The sequence below is a fragment of the Falco cherrug genome, chromosome 14 (assembly GCF_023634085.1).
Source record: "Falco cherrug isolate bFalChe1 chromosome 14, bFalChe1.pri, whole genome shotgun sequence".
Classification (NCBI taxonomy): Eukaryota; Metazoa; Chordata; class Aves; order Falconiformes; family Falconidae; genus Falco; species Falco cherrug.
The window spans coordinates 466,050-474,008 of NC_073710.1; the positions used below are offsets into that span (position 1 = coordinate 466,050).

General features: G+C 63.0%; 1 protein-coding gene across 1 annotated transcript; it reads left to right on the forward strand.

Annotated features, from left to right (window-relative positions):
* Nucleotides 1-4,068: 4,068 nt before the first annotated feature.
* Nucleotides 4,069-7,959, forward strand: TPPP3 (tubulin polymerization promoting protein family member 3). Its single transcript, XM_055726995.1, has 4 exons — nucleotides 4,069-4,202; nucleotides 5,229-5,506; nucleotides 6,597-6,750; nucleotides 7,006-7,959. The coding sequence occupies exons 2-4, from the start codon at nucleotides 5,319-5,321 to the stop codon at nucleotides 7,192-7,194; spliced, it is 531 nt and encodes a 176-aa protein (XP_055582970.1). The 5' UTR covers nucleotides 4,069-4,202; nucleotides 5,229-5,318; the 3' UTR covers nucleotides 7,195-7,959.

A 7,959-nucleotide genomic window follows, 5' to 3' on the forward strand; every position in this document is an offset into this window, starting at 1 on the left:
TCTCTTTTCACTACAACCACATTAAAAGTGGACAGTTGGAGATGCATTCCGGGCACCTGAGTGGAAATGGTGAGACGGAGGTGGTTTTAGCTCCTGGGAGAACTGCTGTCTGCTCCAGATCAGTTCCCAGCAAGGATGAACCTTTGCAAGTGCAGTTCAGTGTCTCAGCTGAGCTGCTTCGTGTCAGGAGGGCCTTTTGCAGATGCTGCTTTGCAATATATACATGCCCTCAGGACCCTGGCTTTGGGTGCTGTGTGTGGTATCCCACAAAACCGTGGAGGTTTTCTGCAGCAGGCAGCTGGTGCCTTTCCAAGGTGGTCGCAGCAGGGGCAGGCACCATCTGGGCTCTCTCCTTCCCCACCTCATTTCTGTTCTTTGGGGACCCTAATGCTCATACCCTGCTGGTTCAGGTGCGGAGGGCGTTTCTGCAGTCCTGATGCCTTCAGCTCCCTGTTGCTGCAGGGACATTGAGGTCTGGCACCCCCAAGCACCTTCTCCAGCACTCAATAAAAGGGGGTTGCCAAGGCATGAACTCTCCCATCAGCAGGAGGCAGCGCCCTGGACTGGCCCTTTCCACCACGAGATGCTGTGGCTTTTTATTAGGAACAAGCAATGTGCGGCTTTCCAGAGTCCTCTAAACTCATAAATCATGTTCCCCGGCCACTCACCAGCAGCTGAGCTGGACCTTGCGGTGCCTGCTGTAAGTCTCTCAGCGTTGGCACAGGACATACACCCTGCTTGCTTTCATCTTCGGGCCTGACTCATGTTTCTTAGTTTTCCCTTTGAAGTCGAGGGGACCTTCCTTTGGGAAATGGTTTTTGATGAGTCTGATCGTGTTCTGCTTTTGACATGTCCTGAGAACATCATAAGGGGCTGCCTTGAACTGCAGGGGGGAAATGGAAGCTCCTGCCGAAGGATGGAGCTTTTTTCCCCCTCCCCTCTGCCCAGTGTTGGGCATCACAGCTGGGACACCAGCTTGAGCAGCAGAACCCCCTTGTCGCACCACTGGCACACCCGGCGCGCACACGCCACGATCGCACCGCTTGTCAGCCACAGCTGAGCCCTGTTAATGCCTTGTGGACACGCTGTTGCTGGGGTTACCGTATACATATTGCACAACCGCCGAAACACTTCCCTCTGTTTTGTAGCAACTTGTGCTAGAGAAGCAGCGTTCCCGCATAACCTCATCCCACCCCAGATGCTGCCGAGCCAGCAATTCATTCCTGAAACAAGATGACTCTGGGGAGCCTGCGGTGCCCAGCCCCAGGGAGGCAGGAGGTGGAGATGAGCACAGAGGGTGCTCTGAGGTTGCTCTTCTGCTCTGGTGTGAGCTCCGAGCTACACCCTGAAGCAGCCACAGCGCTCCAGGGCTCTGTGTGAAGGTGGGGAGACAGGCATATCCTAGCAGGGACAAGCCCAGCATCCAAAGCTGTGTCTCGGTGACACTGAGCTGTGACCCTCAGTGTGTCGCGGGTAAGCACCCAATTTATGTGGCTCATTAAGCTCCCCGGGACAGGAGGCAGCCTGGGAATGTCCTGACCTTTATAGGAAATCGCAAGAAGGGAAAGGTCCCCAGGGAGCTGAGCACTGTGCCATGTACATGCTCCTCCACCACATCAGAGGACCGGTGAACCTCCTCCTCAGCTCCTGCCTGTGCCACAGGCTCTGGACCAAGTTACAGCCACCTCCTGGGCTTCCTTTCCCGGCTGCATGAGGAACAGCAGGAGCTGGCCAAGGACTGTGCTCCATCCCAACAGGGCTGTCATGGTGACAACAAATGCACAACAAACCCCAGCCCTTAGGAACCGAAACCTGACCTGCTCAGCCTGACCCCAAGGGGCAACTCGCCAGCCCTGGCCTGGTGCCCCCGCTCGCCTGGCTCCCCCCGTGTGCCACTTCTTGGCTCTTCAGGCTCTGCAGCCCCTGGGACGGACTGGAGCTCCTAGAGAAGAGCTGCCGACATGCCCAGCTCCCGCTCAGCCCCTGCCTGCTGCCAGCACGGTGAACCTGGGCTCTCGTGCCACCTGCTGCTGCCAAGCCCTGCCAGAGCTGCTGCGGGCCGGGTGCTCCAGCCGGCATTCCCTGGCTACTCTCTGGAGCCATCGGCTGGAAGCAGAGCCAAAGGCACCTGCTCCGGCAGTGGCAGGGCAAGCTGAGGACAAGGCTGTACCTTCAGCAAGACTTAACCACCCTCCTCGATCTGACAGCCGCAATTATTGCCCTCTCCTTAAAGCAGAGAGCAGGTGAGCAGCTCTTCCCCGCTTTCTGTGGGGTGACAGGACAGCCCTGGGTCCTTGCTGGCCTGGGCGAGGGCTGGTTTGAATTCCCACTTCAGCCAGCTGCCGTAACTGCTGAGCCTCTGTGCTTTGGGAACTGCTTTCATGTTTTATGAAGAGCGGGAAGCATGTGTGCTCAGGACAGAGTCCTCCTGGTGCCACCTCCGTGCAGCTCCCAGGCTCTCTGGCCATGGCTGAGCTCTACCAGGACAAGCCGGACAGAGGAGAAACATTTGGTGGGGATGTCTGCTTGGACTCTGGCATCAGGCTGGTCCAGCCCCTACTAGATGAGCCTCCACACCTGTCCTGCGCACCCTTGACTGTCTCCTTTGGGATGGCCTTGCCACTGGGCAGCTGTGGGTTGCCACCCTGCCTCTGGCTGGGCTGTGAGACAGCAGCTCCTGCCAAGGGAGGGGTCACAAGGCTGGCGGGAGGGACATGACAAAGTGGAGCCCCTAACATAGCTGTGACCATCTGGGGCTACCCAAAGTGGCCAGGTGCTGAGGTATGCCTGTGTCCTCTGACACAGCCCTGGCACTCGCCTCCGAAGCGGGAAGTAGCGCTAGTGATCCCAAACCGCAGACTTGCAGAATTGGCTGGTGGGCACCTCTGGAGGTCCCCAGACCCTGCTCCAAGCCAGGATCAGTACGGGTGTGTCGCTCAGGACTTTGTCCAGTTAAGACCTGGCAACAAGGTCCCGGCAGAGAATGCATGCCCCTCAGCCAAGAGCAGGAGGTTGCACTGGGACCGTACCCCAAAGCAAAGGGTTCTGATACCTCCGGGGCAGCCCAGCCACAGGGATACCCATGTACATCCTCGCCCTGCAGCTCCTCCACACGGGGACCAGAGCAGACAGAGACCCCAGGGTGTCAGAGGCTGCCTGCGTTGTTCCCGCTGTTCCCCAGCTCCCCAAGCTGCTGATTTACCCGCAGGATCCTGTGTGGCAGCAGCGAACGCTGTGTCCCCTCGGCGTGAACAGCTCCTGGTGATGCTGTGGCTGGCCATGCACCATGGCCCGTGCCTGCCGGAGCGAGGATGAGGAGCGCCGAGGTCAGAGCAGGCTGTGGGCAAACAGCTGAGGTGGGGCTGTGAGTAGGTGATGTGGGCTGTGTCGGGACTCCATGGCAACAACAATATTTGGGTGCTGCTTCAGCCCGCAGCACCTGCCGGGAGCCCCACATGTGGTTGGGCTCCAGGCAAGGGAAGTCAGCAGCCACGATGGGCAGTACTGGCATGTGGCTGGCTGTCCCCAGGGCTGCTCCAAGGGTGTCCCACCAGGCTGTACAGAGGGGACAGGGGCTCACCATGGTGCCTGCCACGCCAGGATGGTTGGCATTTGTCCCCACAGCCTGGGCAGTGGCCTTGAGTCCATGTCACCCGCTGAGGGGGGCCAGTTCCTCTATGGAAGGTGCACGCTGGCCGTGGGGCAGGGGACGGGGCTGCAGGGCAGACCACAGGGGGCTGCCGGGGGGAGTCTGCAGTGGCAGGGGGATGGAGGCACCTTGTGGCGGGATGGTGGGGCCTTGTGGGGTGGAGGAGGGACCTTGTAGGAAGAGGGCTGACAGGACTTTGTGAGGCAGTGGAGAGACTTCGTGGGTTGATGGACTTCGTGGGGTGGAGGAGAGACCTGGTGGGGTGATGGAGGGACCTTGTGGAGGCCAGGAGGGCCTTGTGGGGTGGTGGAGAGACCTGCTGGAGCAGTGGAGGGGCTTCGAGGGGTGGCGGAGAGTGCCCCGGCGGCGGCTCCGGACGGCTGCCCGGGCCCGCCTTCCCGCCCCGGGGGCGCTGCGGGCCGTGGGGCGGCCCGGGGAAGGCGGGAGGGGGCGGCCCGGAGCGGGCGCGGCCCGCGGCCCCTCCCGTCGCCATGGCGGCTCCTTAAACAGGCGGCGGCGGCGGCCCCCACGCCTCAGAGCGCGGCGCCGGGAGGTGAGTGACCGAGCAAGCGCGGCCGCGGCGGAGCCGGGACTCCCCCGCGCCCCGGGTCGCGCCGCCGGCGGGACCCCCCCGGGCCGCGGCTCCGGCTGCTGCCCGTCCCGCGGCGCGGGGCCGGGACCCTCGGAGGGAGCGTGCGGGCTCCGTGCGGCGGCGCCGGGCGGTGCGGGGCCGGGGCGGCGGGGGCCCGGGGCCGGGCGGGGACAGGCGGCTTCCCCGCCCCGCCGCTCCTCCCTGGCGACGGTCGCCAGGCAACGCCGCTCCTCCCTGGCGACGGTCACCAGGCAGCACTAGGGCCGGCGGTGCAGCCACCGAGCCCGCTGCGACTTCGTGCCCCCTCCCGGCTCTCGCCACGGCCCCGGGGAGCCCATCCCAGGCCCCCCCCGCCCCGGGCACTGGTTGAGGTACCCGCTCCGCACCTCGGCGTGCCGGAGCCGGGCCTGGGTCCTGGCCGGGATGCTGCGGGTGCTCAGCACATGGCGAGGGATGCTGAGCCGGCAGGGCGAGGCTGACGAGGGATGGCGGGTGGGAGGCAGGATGGGGCGGCGGCTGCGGCACTGTGCAGGGGTGCGGAGGCCCAGCGGCCACTTGGCACCCCGGTGCTGCTGGCTAGGGGGCACCATGTTTGGCCCAGCCCCGGGGGGCAGGCTGCAGGGCTGGGGTGCTGTCAGCTGCACGCAGGGGATGTGGCCGTTGGCAGGGCCATCGGGGCACGGGAGAGGTGGGGCTGGAGGCAGCGAGCATGATCGGCGAGCAGGAGGAAGGCAGCCGCATTGCGTCATTCCCAGAGAGTGCTCCCGAGGGGACAGGCTGCTGTGCTCACTCCTCGCCAGCCCCTGGAGCCGGCAGCCTCGCTGCTGACAGCTCTCCATCCCCCAAGACACGTCCTGGCTGGTGGCTTCGAGGCTTGTCCCAGGCTGCTGCCAGCCCTCACCCCACGCCCGCAGGCTCTGCCAACGCCCCGCTCCTGCTGCAGAGCCTCGGCCCTCGCCAACCCTCCTCCTCCTCCCACCCTTGCAGGCCAGAGAACAGGGCTGGCTGAGCTCTGCCGGCGCAGCCAGCCAGAGCCAGGGCAGTAACAGGCCCCTCCATCCCCTGTCCTGCTGCCCCATGGCCGGGAGCACCGAGATGGCCTCGCTGGAAGAGAGCTTCCGCAAATTTGCCATCTACGGTGACACCAAGGCTACGGGGCAAGAAATGAATGGGAAGAACTGGGCCAAGCTGTGCAAAGACTGCAAAGTCACCGATGGCAAAAGCGTCACCAGCACCGATGTGGACATTGTCTTCTCCAAGGTGAAGTAAGTGACTTGGCTTTTTGGGGCCTCCAGCGGGGCTGCCCTTGTGGTGTGGGCAGGGTGGCAGTGCCCAGGTGCGGTGATCCCCAGGGGGTGTGGTACCCCAGCTGCATGCCCAAGCTGTCCATTCCCGTGTTGCACTTGGCATGGAGCAGCGGGTGCCGCCCTGCAGTGTTCTGCCTTCCAGGGAGTTGTGTCGCTGCTTTTGCAAGACCTAATAATAAATTAATCCAAATCTCTGTGTGTGTGTGTGTGTGAAGCTCAGGTTTTGGTGCAGATCCTGTGCCCCTGCTCCTGCTCCCCCAGGTGTCAGGGTGGGCCTGGCCAGTTCTGCCAGGTTCCTGTGTAGGTGCTGCAGGGAGCAGAGAAGGATGCTCTGGAGTGTCCCCTGTGATGTGGCACAGCCCATCCCTGTGTCTGGCCGGCCCACACCTCAGCCTGGAGCTCACGGGCAGCTGAAGAGCTGAAGGCACCTGGGGCTGTTTCTGGGGTCCCTGAGGACATAGTGACACCCAGTGCTCCAACACCAGAGTGCAGGAGCAAGGATGGGTGGAGAACCTGCTCTCTCTGTGCCCTCCATCTGGGGACCCCGCTGATCCCTCGTGGGGCCGGGAGGATCTGAGCAGCAGGAGGTGTTCAGCCCGTAGGAGGGTGGGTTGCTATGCTGCCCTGGAGGCGAGGACCAGGCGCTCATGGAAGAGATGCTCTGTGCACATCCGAATTTGACCAGAGAAGGACTGATGCCTGCCAGGGTAGAGAGGGTGCTGGGCATCTCAGCCAGGCTGGCAGCAGTGGGAATGGATGTGTGTCCCCTCCTGCCACCAGTGCCTGAGTTCCCAGGTCACTCCCATTCAGGGGTGAGGTATTTGGCACCAGAGACTTGAAAGCTCCTGGAGCTCAGCACCAGTTGTGCTCAGCTCAGCCCGTTCAGCCAGGATTGCCCTGGCATAGCTATGTTTCAGAGGTGGGTGAAGGGCTTGAGGCCGGTGGAGGACAAAGCCGGGGTCGTCTTGATGCAGCTCATCCCGCTGCATCCTGTTTGGAGGCACAACCTGAAGACGTGCTGATGGCAGCCTGGGTTTTGTGCTTGCAGAGGGAAGACAGCCCGTGTCATCAACTATGAGGAGTTCAAGAAGGCGCTGGAGGAGCTGGCCCCCAAGAGATTTAAGGATAAGAGCAAAGAGGAGGCGTATGAAGCTATCTGCCAGCTGGTGGCAGGGAAGGAGCCCATTAATGTGGGCGTCACGGTGAGTGAAGAGCCCTGTGGCTGCTGGGAGCAGGAGGGGTGGTCAGGGGGGGAGGATGGAGCTCTGCCCACAGTGCAAATGCTTTCTGAGGGACCCCATGGCCCTGGGTGGGCTGGGGGGTCTGGGGATTGTGTAGGTTTAGTGGGTGTGGGGGGCATGGTAGGGCCTTCGGTGGGTCTCAGAAGCTTGCATGGGGCAAGGGATGAAGGGGGTGGGGCACGTTCTTGACTCCGGTGTCCCATCTCCCTGCTGCAGAAAGCCAAGACAGTGGGAGCCGTGGAGAGGCTGACAGACACCTCCAAGTACACGGGCTCCCACAAGGAGCGTTTTGACGAGAGTGGCAAGGGCAAGGGCAAGAGTGGGCGGGAGAACATCGTGGACAACAGCGGCTACGTCAGTGCCTACAAGAATGCGGGCACCTACGACGCCAAAGTGAAAAAGTAGGGATGGGTGCTGTGGTGCCCACCGTCCCGGTCCCTGCACGTCGGCCGGGGGTCGGCGCTCATGTCAGCCTTGGGACATGCCTGCGTGACATGGGGCCCGGGAGGCTGCGCTGGGGCCAGCCCCAGGCTGGCGGGATGTCAGCCGCCCAGCGCTGTGATTGGGAAAGTCGCCGGGCTGTGTGCTCTGCCCCAGTGCTATGTCTGTCCCCCTCCTGCCGTGCTGTGACCCTCCCCAGCCCCTCCCGTGCCCCCCATACTGTCACCCCCAGCCCCCTGCCACTGGCAGCGCCTGCCGTACTAACAGCACTGCTCCTCAGGGCTCCCCTGTCCAGCTTGTACCCAGACCTTCCCTACCTCAGCCCCAGCTTTTGGGGCATCCTCCCTGCCAGTCCCACCGGGACCACAGCCTACCTTCCCCATAGACCTCCTGGAGACCTGCCTTAACCCTGCATGAACTACACCACAGCCACCTCCTCACCTCCTTCCTTCCCCACTGGTGCCCTTGCCGTGGGGCTGCCCAGCTTCGCTCCTTGCCCAGCACTGTGGGAGGCTCAGACCCTGTGGTGCTGTTAGTGCTGGTGCTGCCAGGATGCTCCCAGCTGAGCCCTGGCATCCACTCTGGGAGAGCTTGGCGTTGCCTGGCCATTGGCAAAGGTCTCCGACTTGAACTCCTGTGGCCTCCTGCTGCCTTTGTGAAGCCCAAACCAAAGGATGCTGCAGACCTGCGCTGTAACCCGGCTCTGCAATAAAACCCCACCCGCACTGA

What these genes read in the sequence shown, in the direction of transcription:
- TPPP3 (XM_055726995.1), top strand. Translation starts at nt 5,319, where the DNA reads ATGGCCGGGAGCACCGAGATGGCCTCGCTGGAAGAGAGCTTCCGCAAA. An exon ending in ATTGTCTTCTCCAAGGTGAA is followed by an intron (nt 5,507 to 6,596) that starts GTAAGTGACTTG and finishes TTGTGCTTGCAG; the next exon opens with AGGGAAGACAGCCCGTGTCA. An exon ending in CCATTAATGTGGGCGTCACG is followed by an intron (nt 6,751 to 7,005) that starts GTGAGTGAAGAG and finishes TCCCTGCTGCAG; the next exon opens with AAAGCCAAGACAGTGGGAGC.